This window comes from Lontra canadensis, unplaced genomic scaffold (genome assembly GCF_010015895.1).
Source record: "Lontra canadensis isolate GAN:19392208 unplaced genomic scaffold, GSC_riverotter_1.0 scaffold5, whole genome shotgun sequence".
Lineage (NCBI taxonomy): Eukaryota > Metazoa > Chordata > Mammalia > Carnivora > Mustelidae > Lontra > Lontra canadensis.
The window spans coordinates 5,358,380-5,372,648 of record NW_022630999.1 but is presented as its reverse complement, the minus strand read 5'-3'; the positions used below and the strand labels follow the sequence as shown (position 1 = coordinate 5,372,648).

The 14,269-nt window shown below is 35.1% G+C and overlaps 1 protein-coding gene across 2 annotated transcripts in view; it reads left to right on the top strand.

The window, feature by feature from the left end:
• Positions 1–14,054, top strand: part of FYB1 (FYN binding protein 1) — a 149,869-nt gene extending 135,815 nt beyond the window's left edge. For both annotated transcript variants that reach the window (XM_032851371.1, XM_032851370.1), the window contains 5 exons: positions 188–278; positions 1,295–1,457; positions 10,038–10,071; positions 12,331–12,362; positions 13,388–14,054. In XM_032851371.1, the coding sequence (XP_032707262.1) occupies positions 188–278; positions 1,295–1,457; positions 10,038–10,071; positions 12,331–12,362; positions 13,388–13,410 (343 nt within the window). In that variant the 3' untranslated portion in view covers positions 13,411–14,054. The remainder of the gene's footprint in view (positions 1–187; positions 279–1,294; positions 1,458–10,037; positions 10,072–12,330; positions 12,363–13,387) is intronic.
• Positions 14,055–14,269: the final 215 nt, after the last annotated feature.

Here is a 14,269-nt window from a genome sequence, read left to right as displayed (position 1 = left end):
TTGAAGAATCTCTTCTGTGCTACAAAATATCATCACTTATTACAGGGAATGTACTAGATTTCTAAGAAAAGATATTAGTTAAAAACAAAATTTAACAAAATTGTAATTTTAGAGATGAAGTCTCGATTGTATGCTTTTCTCTTTAAACTAAACTAAATGCTGTTTTATGTGTGTTCTGTCATCTCAGTCAAGGAACCAAGGCTAAGGCAGAAGAAAAAGACCCCAAGAAGTTAAAAAAGCAGGAAAAAGAAGAGAAAGACTTCAGGAAAAAATTTAAAGTATGTCATATTTAAATATCAGACAAAGTTCAAAGTGCTAATGAAAAAAAACGATATTTAAGTACCAAAATGCACATATTAAAAGTGTAATTATCTGTATCGGTTATCCATCCTAACTCCTTTATTTTCTATATAATTTTCTTTACATTTGAATTTATTCCTTTAACAAATTAAGCAAGCTCTCTTGCATGCACAATATATATACTGCAATAATCATTTAAACTTAGCTGTTCTTTGAACTTTAATAGTAAGATAATCTAAAAATAGAATGGATTTAAAAATATATATGTATATATGTACCAATACATATACATACACTGAAAAATTATTCAGCTATGGAAAAGAAGGAAATCTTGCCACTTGTGACAACATGAGTGGTCCCTGAGGGCATTATGCTAAGTGAAGTAAGTCAAATTGAGGAAGAGGAATATTCTATAATATCACCTATATGTGGAATCTTAAAAAGCCAAGCTCACAGAAGCAAAGTAAAATGAGAGTTACCAGAGGCTGGGGTGGGGGACATGGAGATGTTGGCCAAAGGTGCAAACTTTCAGTTATAAGATGAATAAGCTTTAGGGGTCTAATGTACAGCATGGTCATTATGGTTAGCAATACTCTAATTAATATATACTTGAAAGTTGTAAAGAGAGTAAATCTTAAATGTTTTCACCACAAAAAAGAAGTGGAAATTATGTGAGGTGCTGGAGGTGTTAGAGGTGTTAGCTAAAGATTTGATGGTAATCATTTTGTAATATATAGGTATATCAAATCAACACATGGACACCTTAAATTTTAAAAACATTTTTAATTTTTAAAATTGTGATTGTATTAGGTTGGTGAGATTATGAGTGGTTTTGCCCTCAAAAATTTTTCTTTAATGTTTTTACATTTTTTTCTTAAAACAAGGAACTATTCATGGAGCAAAGGCTTTCTTAGTAAATCTGTCACTAAGGGAATTCGTTTAATAGTACACATCAATCAGTCAATCATATAAATGTTTTTCTTTATTTTTCCAGTATGATGGTGAAATTAGAGTCCTATATTCGACCAAAGTTGCACCTTCCTTTACTTCCAAAAGGTGGGGCACCAGAGACCTGCAGGTGAAGCCTGGTGAATCTCTTGAAGTTATACAAAACACTGATGATACAAAAGTTCTCTGCAGAAATGAAGAAGGAAAATGTAAGTCACTGCTTCCTTTTCATCATCGAACATGTTTCCCCGATCACCCCTGTTTTATTAACTTGTTTTGTCTATGCTTTATGAATTGTGGCATACATTAAGAAACTAGAGATCGTGCTTCGTGGAAATCAATGTTATTTTATTTGAATCCCTTTTCATCTCCCACCTGCTGTATTTGGCACTGTGGTGCCAAGTTCATGCCAAATTTGTACTTCTCAAAATGCCAATCCACAGACCACCAGCATCAGAAAACCCTTTGTGTCTTAAAATCACAGTTGCCTGAACCCGCCCTGAGCATGCTGAGTCATGAGTTCTGGGGAGCCAGACAGAATCTGTGACCCTCACTTCTTCTCTGGCTTATTCTCGGGTACACCAGAGGGAGAAGCAGTGTGCTTAAGGAGTGAGTGGCTCTAGTTCGGGTCTAGTTTTGAGATTATATAGCACACGGCACATCTAGAATTTCCAGTCTTCCTACCTTGCAGACTGACTTGTTTTCAGTTCGTACTTCGATATGCTTCATACACCATAGTCTTCCTAATGAGTATAAGAGAGTCTCCTGTCTTCTTTGACTTTGTGGGCTATTGAAACAGACAGAGGGACATCTTCTCCCTTTTGAAATGGAAGCTTATTTCACTTAAAGACCAGGGAAGGGTGATTCAAAATTATGTTTCCTCTATTTATTTTTTAATTTAATTTAATTCCAATTTAATTCCAGTGTTGTTAATGTGCAGTGTTATATTAGTTCCAGGTGTAAAATATAGGGAGTCACCGCTCACTACACCTCCACACCCCCCGGGACTCACCCCAAGTGCATGCCTTCGTACCAGGTCATATTCCACGGGTTTACAAGAGTCCCTGTCTCTTTGACTTTATCAGCTATTAAAACCCACAGATGGAAATGTTCTTGTCAGGTTTTAAAAGGAAGCTTATTTTACTTAAAGTCCAAGGAACAGCCATTCAAAATTACGTGTCCTTTATTTAAAAGCAAAGACTCAGTGTGGCTGCCCCCCTATCAGCTTGGTTAGTCTGTGTGGAAAACATGAACTCTGAGTCAAATTTTAATGACAGGAAGGTGACTCAGGGACAGGAACTGAAATGGGAGTTTTAAGAATAAAACCGGTGACTCAAGGTTGGGGAAATGGATCTAAAGTTATCATGGAGGAGGTGTGGTTGGCTTTTAAAAGGAGAAAATGAAATGTGGGTACAAAGGATAAAAGACACGAGTGGTGTAGTATTAAGGCTCAAAGGTCACGGTAGCTAATGTGTAAACAGTGCTCCAGCAGACAGAGAAAGCCCCCGTTCAGACTAGCATATGTGAGGATGTACCCCAAGGAATAGCTTTACGTGCAGAAAAACTCCATGCATTAAAAGGTCATCAAAAATATTAAAAAGTTTAAAAATTCAAAAAGTTTTAAATAGGTTATGATTAATATACCAGGTTGAATATTTACACAAGGACTATGATAATAATATGAGGAAATTCTCATGGCACGATAGTAAGAGAAATAAGAAGCCTGCTTCATGTGGGATAGGATTTATAGCCCTGGTAAAAAAAAAATTATACAAATAAAAGAAACTAAGGGACACTGCTGATAGTGGCTGATTGAGGTGATGAGCCTAAATGAATCTGTTTTCTTTCCTCTGGTTTCCAAATTATATCACATTTCTGACAAGAGAGAATTGTCCGAGGACTTGCCCTGTGGCCCTTTCTCTGGGGCACAAGCTTCAGACCAATCTTGCCATGCTGTCCTGAGAGTCTTATCTTTTGCAACCAATCCCGTGTAAAGTCATGCCTCACAAGTCCAACGTGCACACCCATCGCTTGGGGATCTTGTCCAAAGTGCCATTTCTAATTCAGCGGGTCTGAGGTGAGGTATTACATTCTGCATTTTCCCAAGCTGCCAGGGAATGGATACTGCTGGAGCAATGAACATACTCTTGCATAACAAGGGTACAAATGGCTTCACCAACAACCTGTATGGATATAGATGAGCAGGAAGAAGCAGCTCCAGAAACGTAAATGTGGAGGAGACTTATCTTTCTAGAAGCCAGAGAATCTTAAGCATGAGTCAAACAGGAACTACTCAGGGATGATTCCGTAATGTTCTATCATTTCCTACTTGGACATCAGTAATTCTGAATACTGTTATGAATACTGGAGGGCTCCTGCCCTCTTAGAATTTATCATCTGTTAAAACTGAGAAGGGCAAACGTGTATAATGCTGATAGGTCACAAGCAAAGGCTCCACATAACTTCTATCATTTTTTTGTGGTGCAACACCAATGCACTTTATATTTCCTAAGCTCACAGATAACTAATTCAAGTCATAGGTGGTTTGGGGACCATCTCAAACAAAATGGAAACCTGATGATTCTATCAGCAGTGCTTGTGTAACTGTTGTTTTTTATTTAAAGACTGTCTTTGGACTGGGCTTTGTCTCAGCTTCTGCATTTAGGGAGTGATTCTGGGAATCTTATGAGCAAGTAGAAAAGGAGACAGGAAAGGAGGCAGTCAACAAAGCCTTGTTATCGAAAAAGTTGCCACTTAGGTAATTGCAGCTTATACCAGCTGAGAACTCAGAGTGGCAGTGTTATCACATCCAATGAGAAACAAATTGGGGTATTGTTACACCAACTCCAGTCCCTGCAGAGTTGAAGCCTATTCCCTACTTCGGGATACTGAGCAAGGTGATGAAGAGCTCTGGAAGCCAGAGAAAATTGATCAGTTAAAAAGAAAAAAAAATTGCAAGTGTTGTCCTTTGGAAGTTGGGTGAACCAAAAGGCACTGACATGTATGGGAAGACCACTTAGAGCATCTGCTGTTGCCTTTCATGTTGAGCTTTATTCCAAAATGTAATTATCATATCTGCTTTATTTCACTTTTATTTTGCCAAATATCCTGCTTTTCTTAATTTTTCTAAACCTCCTGCTTATTCCTTTCTTGAACTGGACCCTGGGCATTTTTAATTTCCCTAATCTCTGATCCATTACTCAGGTGACTTCGATAGGATTTGGGAGGATTGTTATGTGGATTTAGCCCTCTCGAATCTAGATTTTTGCAATAGCCCTTCAAATGATATGTCTACCTTTATCCTTGTTCTCAGCCAATCCACCTGCCACACTGTTACTCAACTATTATTTTTTAAAAACACAAATATTATCTCTAGGCTATGATATAAAACCCTATAGATTTAGCCTCAAACCCATCAACTATCCTATCGACAACCACCACTCCAAAATATATACTACTGACTTGTCATTCCCTGAGTAAATTATGCTATTCCATCCTTCTATGCTGTTTTATTCTACTTCTAATACCCATAATTGTCTAGTAAAAAACAATCCAGTTGTCATCTAAAATTAGAAACACACCCACTCCCTACTCCCCAGTCACCCATCACAATTTATCTCTCTGGCCACACCATGCTACTGCTTTTGTCCTTCTAATTGTCCTTCCTGTTTTATCAATCTGTTATTCGTATTAGACCCTGAGCGGGAGAGTAAATTCACTGAAATGTTGTCAACATTGTACTGCCAATCCTCCCGCGGTACCTGGCACCTTGTTCAGGGCTTACTGAATTGAATGTAACAATTTGGAGATTGCAGTTGGAGAACCAGATGAAAGTCTGACATATAGACACGCATAAGAAGAAGTCTGCAGAGGAGTTTAACTTGTTAGGAGACAGAAGTTCTCTGTCTTGTTCTTAGTGATGTGGTTTGCTTGTTGTGTATCATGTAGGAGCCTTTAAATCTTTTGGTTCCTTATTTCTACATCTGTCTAGCTGTAAAGGCATTTGCAATCCAACACCATCATAACCTTAACATCTTCCTTACTTTCCATTCATTAATCCATCAAAGAAAAGAAAGCATAGTTTATAAACTTAATTTGGAATGGTAAAAATTAGAGGAGAAAGTATTAACAACAATCTCTTCCCATTTTGGAGTTGAGTACAAGCCACCCTTAAAACAAGCATTATCACATTTGATCAATTATCCCACTGGCTTGTGGAAACACATATCAAAGAGGCATCGAAATCTTAAGTATGTATTTCTGGCACATTCCCAAATGTTTAGAATTTCTCTTTAATATTTGAGCGTATTCCACAACTCAGTGTCTCACAAGCTGTATGTTTCCCTACCTCCTATAGGAAAATTTCTACAAAAGGTGTGGAAGGAGACATGAACTGAATTATTTATGGTTAAAATGTTCTCCATTTTCTTTGGGCATCAAGGAAAGGGAATTTCAAATAGAGTGGATTTTCTCAAATCCAATTAATCATTTCTTTACTTAAATAATTCTGTTTTCAATTTTAAAAGAGCAGATGCTCACTAAAGAAAATTTTCTAATTCAGAAACTTAAAAGTCCCTGGATTTGAAGCCCCAAAAATCAGGAGAAAGGGACAGAGAGAAAGAAGACAAGGAGAGAGAACATTTTTATAACACTAGGCTAATAATTTATATTTAGTTTCATACACTGTGTTTTATTTTTTTCTTTCTGTAATATTATGAGCATGTCCCTTTGATGTCAGGCATTGTTCCACTTGATTGGGTAAGTCTGTGCAACATGATATTATTGTTTTTAACTGCATGAAGCCAAATTGAGTAAACTGAACTTCATTTCTGGACTTAGCTCACAACAAATGAAATAATAAAGAAATAACAAAAGTTGTCATTTTTATTAAGAAATTTGAAAATATTACAACAAAGATATTTTCAACTTTTCCAAAGATGATTTTGTGTTTCCTTCATAATTTTGTGTTCATGACACCCTTCTTAAAGGTCAGTCAGTACTGAGAACTGGCACACGTGAGGGATGGATGTTACTTTCTTAATTAGCTCTATCCCACCACATATTTATTTATTTATTTATTTATTTTTAAAGATTTTATTTATTTATTTGACAGAGAGAGATCACGAGTAGGCAGAGAGGCAGGCAGAGAGAGACAGAGAGGGAAGCAGGCTCCCTGCTGAGCAGAGAGCCCGATGCGGGACTCGATCCCAGGACCCTGAGATCATGACCTGAGCCGAAGGCACTGGCTTAATCCACTGAGCCACCCAGGAGCCCCCCACCACATATTTAAAAACACTTGTTTCAAGCTACTTTGTTCTGCTGTATGAATATGAAGTTTCCAAATAATCATTTCATATTAGGTGTGAGAATCCCTTGTGAGTCAGCACCCACAGTAAACATGGTGCCCATTCTACATAGCATGGAGCCACGATGACTTTTTTGCTTATTTCATTGTATTTTTCATTAATACTCCTTATGATGGATGTACATGGAACACTGAAGCAAAGAGATCATTTTTCTACTGCAAAAAATGTTATTTCTAGGAACTATAAGGGAGAGATCATATAAAATATAAAAATTCATAGTGGGTCACTTTTTTCAACACTGTCATGAATCAATCATGCTTTTAATCGAATGAAGTTTTAGAGATTTTTAAATGTACTAGACAGCGAAACCCATGCTGTATTAAAAGTCATTAATCCTGGGGCACCTGGGTAGCTCAGTGGGTTAAGCCTCTGCCTTTGGCTCAGGTCATAATCTCAGGGTCCTGGGATGGAGCCCCATTTCAGTCTCTCTGCTCAGCATGGAGCCTGCTTCCCCTCTCTCTTTGCCTGCCTCTCTGCCTATCTGTGATCTCTCTCTGTGTCAAATATAAATCTTTTTTTAAAAAGTCATTAATCCTGTAAAAATGCTATATAATAATAATTTTATAGCTAATGAGTCCCAAATTATCTAATCATTTCAGGAAATTAAAATAAAGCAGTACAGTACCATCCCACACTGCATCTCCTTGATACATTTTTCTTAAACAATATTCATAATCATTCATATTTATGTAGCTCACGCACAGAAGCAACAGCCACAGCAGAGCATTCAATGAAAAGAAAAGCCATTCCTTAGAGCTCTGGAACAACCAAGACATAGGAGGAAATGTAATAGAGGTTTGAGAACCTAAAATATATTTTTATAATTAATTTTGTGAAGACAGGCTATTAAGCTGTTTATCATAGTTATTAACTTCAGTCATGTAAAGGACTATTTAAAAAAGTAAAGGACTCTTTAAAAAAGAACAAAACAGGAATATATTTGATACTGTAGTAAGTCCAGTCTCTGGCAATAGCTTTAATTTTGTATATAATTCTCTAATTTTGTATCTTCTAATATTAGTTCAGAGACATTCCAAAGCCTGAACAGCTCACAGAGATTTCCTTCACTGTCAAAAGCTTCAGCTCCTCCATGTCATTACTTTTAAATTATTAACTTAAATATGAATATCTCATGGGAACACTTATTATTGTATTCTTTTATTTTCTAATTGGTTTTAAGAAAAAAAATTATAGAAAAAAAAGTAACAAAAGCAGAGCCACCATTTTTAACTAATGGAAACAAAATGTTTGGACTATTACTGTCTATAGAAAAATGTTCACATTTTATTTTAGCTCCAAACACCAGGGTGGGTAAAGATGGATTTCAGTTATTGGGACCATGACATGAAATTCACAGTTTGTTCTGAAAACTTGTTATCTGCATAGATTTTTCTCTTTTGAGAGACACACATAGAATTGAATTTTTTAGAGACGAGCTTATCCCCCTGTAAAAATTATGTTAAATTATGATATATACCCTAAATTTTTTAGAAGTCTGTTAACATGAAATGTTAAAAGAACTGTAATGTCAAAGGCAACCAAGGATATTAACTTTAGATGTTCTTACACTAATAATTTTTGCTACTTTTGCTTTAACTGAAATAAAAAAGGAAGGTATAACAAGGTCTAACTTCTCAGAGTCTGAGAAAAATATTACATTTTTGTGCTTTTATCATTTTGACACATGCTTCATTATTTCCATACTACAGGAATTCAGAGATAACTTGCAGTTTCCTTTTCCAAATAGGATTCTAATAAAATTTTCATTAAAAAGGGGTGAATTTCTTGATAAAATATTTCAGTGGAGGGTTTTTTTTTTTTTTTCACTCTGGAATATTTAAAGGGAAAGTTCATTTTCTTAAGTTTCAATCTAGAGTTTCATTTGTATGATCCCACTTTTTAAAAAAAATGTTTTTGCATGTTAAATCAATGTCAGTATGGCATCATTATGTTTATGTTAATATCACCTGTATTACTCTTTGCTATGTTTATAATTTTTTTACGCATTTACCCTAATAAAAATTAGATCTAAAGTGGACCAAGCCCAATAGATTGGCTCTGAAAGTATTTAGAGGCTGTATTGACAAGGCAATGAAAGCTATGAATCTCAAGCATATAGTAGAGTTTAGGTGCTAACACAAAACTAATAATTCCAAAGACTAGTAATATTAATTAAATGTCAACAGAAATTTTCTCAAAAAAAAAAAAAAATAGTCTGGGGGCACCTGGGTGGCTCAGTGGGTTAAGCCTCTGCCTTAGGCTCAGGTCATGATCTCAGGGTCCTGGGATGGAGCCCCGCATTGGCTCTCTGCTCAGCGGGGAGCCTGCTTCCCCCTCTCTCTCTGCCTACTTGTGATCTCTCTTTCTCTGTCAAATAAATAAATAAAATATTTTTTAAAAAAAAGTCTGTATCTTTTCTTAGGATTGTTTTGCATAATAGGGGCAAAGATAAGGTGCTTTAAAAAAAACTTTGCTTTTTTTGCATAAAGTATGGTCTACTTCTTATTTAACAGGGGAATCACTAGAATGCCTGCTGTGTGTTCTTCTAATAATGATTTGTATCATGAAAGGTGAAAATGCATGTGTCGACACTCTGTCAAATGACAAAAGCAGTATGGAAGACCTTCCATGCTGAACTTGAGAACTATTTTGAGACCATTTAGAATGCATACTCCCCCAAGTAATTGCAAGATTGCTGATCTGCAAGGGGAGTTGAACAATTTTGACTCTATTCAATATAATAACATTTTAAAACTTAAGGCTTTGATCTGATGGTATTTGAAATACCTACATACAAACTATTTTTCTATTTAGAGAAACTATAAATTCTCCCTAGGACAGGGTCACATGGGTAACACCATGAAGAAATAGAGTAGAATTTGGAAAAGGCCTGTGCTACTACATGCAGTAGCTTGGAGAAGAAGATAAATTGTTTATCTTTAAGGGGAAAGCTCGTAAATGGAGGAAAAGAGACTTGTAGGAGAGAGAAAAAAAGTTAGAAAAGGAGAAGAAAGGAAGGGGAGAAAAGTGGACATGAATAAGAAAAATAGGTCGTATTTGGAAATAGAATTATTCAGTATACTATGTCACATTATATCAAAGCACATTACATTAGATATTCAATTCTATTTCACTTTCTTTTTTTTTTTTAAGATTTTATTTATTTATTTGACAGACAGAGATCACAAGTAGGCAGAGAGGCAGGCAGAGAGGCAGGAAGAGAGGGAGAAGCAGGCTCCCCGCTGAGCAGAGAGCCCGATGCGGGGCTCAATCCCAGGACCCTGAGATCATGACCTGAGCCGAAGGAAGAGGCTTAACCCACTGAGCCACCCAGGCGCCCCTATTTCACTTTCTTAAAAGAAACAGTAAAGATTATTTAAATCTATACTATTAATAAAATTTACTTTCTTTTTTTTTTCATAGATGGTTATGTCCTTCGGAGTTACTTGGTGGACAAGTAAGTTCATTTTCTTCTACTACTAATAAAGAGTATTATGTAGTTCTTTAAGAAAGATTCCCAATATCATCTAAATAATATAATCTACTAAACTGTCATAAACAAATTTTAAAAGAATATGCTATACTAATATCAGTATGGTACTACCCATCATAAAGTTAAGGTTTTCATAAAGTGTCACTCTTTTAAATAAACAAGAACTCTTCTCATTCGTGAGCATACAGTTCATAGTCATAAACATTCATTTGAGACAGACATAGCAAACTTTGGAGACAGGGGAAAACCACTAACACTTTCATTAAAATTTTGCCTTTCACTTACTGATAAATGCAGTTGGTTAAATTTAATAAATCAGGGACCGATTAATGTCTACACAGTAGGTGCTAATGTCACTTGTTAGTAATTTGACCCCAACTGAGGACTTTTCTTTATTAAGCATAGTAGAGTATTAAGTTGCCTTTTTGGTAGCATGCCAGAATAAAGATTGTCATCAATGATTCTCCTATTCTTATGAATAAGACGTTGTCACAGTCTGGTACTAGTGTTCTATGAGAGTTCCCCTCAAACGTTATAAGATTCTGTTCCAAGTATATCAGTGCAAGAAGTGAACTCCATTATCAGGTGCATATGCCAACATAAAGACTTACAGAATTCTGCATAATAAAAAAATCAAGGAAGATTCACAAACTGTATCCATGAACAACCTGACGCCCATCAGAAAGAGACAAATCAATGCTAATGCTTTGTCAGGAAACTAGTAAAGAGTGAAAAGAAAAATAATTAGAATACATTTCTTTTTCTCAGAGCATTAATCACAATAGTAGGCAAGCACTTCTCTATTTTATGAAAGATACTAATTTCAAGGAACGACTATGTGGCAAGTAATCTTCATCAGTGATTATTAGAGGATGATTAGAGAAGTTAGAGAGTATAGTCTAAGTAGTTATTGGTTCACCATCTCTTGAAGTGATTACTTAACAAGTGCTTATTGAATAGATGATAGGAAAATCTGTCCTCTTTGCATTCGTATCAGATTTCCATTAGCTGAGGATTCCCTTAATCTCAGAGAAAGGATCCAAACAGAAGACAGAGGAAACCTACAGCATCTGCCATAGTTGGCAGCAACTTGGAGGGCTTGCTGCTGTTTCCATGATAAAAGCAAAGATAGTACAGGGACCAAAAGTGAGTCTGGTCAAGGTGACAGTCACCTTACATTTCTGAACTTTGAAACTGTGTTCTACATTTCAAGGCTATATTCACATTTATAATACTTCCTATTTTAATTACTTGTATATCATTCTCTCCTCCATTAGATTATAAGCTTCTTGAAATCAAAGCTGCATTTTACCCATGTTTATATCTCCTCGTACATAGGAAGTACTTATTAAGTGTATAGAACAGAATATTTTACAAAGATTCGGGACCAAGTACAACCAAAATGTGTAAAAGTAGCCAGAACTATTATTATGCATCAGCCTATAACCATAAATATTTTTAGAATTATATAACATAAGAATCACCATACTAACCATATCTTGGCTACTCATTTTTGAAACTAATATTTATGTATTTGATAATTAATATTTATAAATTATTAGAAATGCAAAAATGATGCACTCATTTCCTAGGTCAAAATTATTCTATTTCTTTTTTTTAATATTATTCTATTTCATTTGATATTTGAAGTTCAAGTGAAAGTATAAATCTGATATTAAAAAATACAAAGAATCCATTAGGGGAGCCCCTGGCTGGCTCAGTTGGGGGAGCGTGTGGCCCTTGATCTCTGGGTCCTGAGTTCAAGCCCCATGTGGGCTGTAGAGATTACTTAAAAAAAAAAAAAAAAAAGACTCCATTAGGACCCCACGTGGAGTATTGTGCCATGATTTTTTAGTTTGTTCAGTTCAATAAGTACTTCTTATAATGCACAGCTCTGTGTTAGGCTCACGGTTGGATCTAAAAATGAATAAAGCATGGTATGTGATATTGAGGCATGTTTCCCCTATCCCATATGTCTATGATATGAAATAAGTTGTGGGTTTTTTGGTTATTTTTAGAATAGAACAGAGAATTAAGTTAAATGAATGAAAGATGATGTAGATGAATACAAAATTTCTTCCCACTTAAAAATTCACATTTAACTTCTCACCTTTAAATGTTTAATTGTGTCATATAAAATCATATTACTAACTTTTTAATCTAGAGATTGCCTTAATGTTAAGAACGTATTTTCTTTAAAAAATTTTTTTTCTACATTTACAGTGATGGAGAGATCTACGATGACATTGCTGATGGTAAGACCCACATGACACCCACCACTGAGAACAATAACAGTGAATTTACTTTTCTTGCAAATACTAAAAATAGCTTGCTGGATTAATTAGAGCTTTTCAATCTGATCAGAATTTGAATCACTTGAAAATGTTAGGAAAGGTAAATGCTCTGGTATAATTTAAGAAATTATTTTTGCACACAACTGGAAATCAAGGAAGAATCTTATTTATTTTCTTTGAAAACAAAAGTACAAAAATAATGTGAACTTTTCATTATACCATTAATCTTAATACAAATAACTTTTATCCTCAAAAATATGTATCCTTGACCAATTAGTACGTCAAATATACATATTTTAATATGTAACCTATAATACTCACTAGTATTCTTTTAACATCACATATTTATAAATTACAATCTAAAAAATTAATCTCAACTGAAGTGACGCATAGAGTTACTCATGTGGCCTTTTAGTTTCCTTTTAAACTTACAATTCTTACTGATATTTGACAACTTCAATCTCATTTACAAAACTACCAAAAAATACATTTAATTAAGTGCCAGATAAAATAATTTTGAGTCTCATTTTGATAAAAAAATAAATCTGTCCCAGGCACCTGGGTGGCTCATTTGGTTAAGAGACTGCCTTGGGCTTAGGTCATGATCCTGGAATCCTAGGATCCAGTCCCACATGGGGCTCCCTGCTTGGGGGCGGGAGTTGGGGGGGAGTCTACTACTCCCTCTGACCCTCCCCCATCTCCTGCTCTCTCTCTCTCCCTCTCTCAAATAAATAAATAAAATCTTAAAAAAAAAAAGAAGAAATCTGTCCAGAACTTTGTTAGAATTATATACTGAACAATGTAAATTAAATCCATATATGGTCTTCCATGTAACTACTTTTCACAAAGTGAGCCGATTCTACATTTTTCTACATTTTTTTTTAACCCTAAACTGGGTGAGTGTGAATTACCCACATTTCTAGCCTTGGAAAGCTTAGAAGCTATGTGTTTTGTATAACTCTATTGAAATTTGTATTTTTTTTCAGGTTGCATCTATGACAATGACTAGGTCTCAGCCTTGTTCATTCTGCTATGTTCATTTGATGCCAAAATGAAGTCTGAATTTTAATTGACGTGGGATTGGATATCATAGAAAATGGATGCATGCAACTACCTATTACCATTCGCTATAAAATTCTGATTATGAAGTTCTAAAACTGTGGACTTGGAAAATGATCTTAACATCTTGGGAGACTGCATCAGTGAGCTGTAAGAATTATGAAATATTCCATTTCTGGTTCAGTTACAGTTATGAAGGAGCTTCTTGTAGACCATCAGGAGACAGCCTCCCCTCTCTAAAAAGAAAGAAAAAATTGAGAAGAAATGACTGTGTTGTCTAAAGAAATATGAGGAGGAAGAATAAAGAAATATAAGGAAGAAAATATTAAAACATTCCACAAGATAGAAAACTATCGTTTGAACCTCTAATTGTGATTGTCTCTTATAGTCTTTATTCAAATCCTCTATCTTTAAAGGGGCACAACTGTGTCCTCTCTTGCTGGTGGGATCAATGTTCTAAAAATTATAGTGGCAGCAGAGTTTGTATATAAAGATTGTCCCTGTTTGTTAATTGTGAATATATGTTAATTATTTGATGAGAATGTATGCATTTAGTACACACACTTCAGATTAAAACTGTAGAAGGGTCAAAAATCGGTTTTCTTTTTGCAGACTCATCCACTAACAGTCTAATTATGTGCTCTGTTTAAAGTACTGTTGGAACTAGAGTAGATAAGAATGAGGACTACCCTAAAATTAGGAAGAATGGAAGATGGAGTTTGAAATTAATTAGGCTTTAATGGCACCTCTTCACTATGAAGATTCTTTTGAAAGTTTTTACTCTTCAATTACTTCCGTGGAATTTTTTT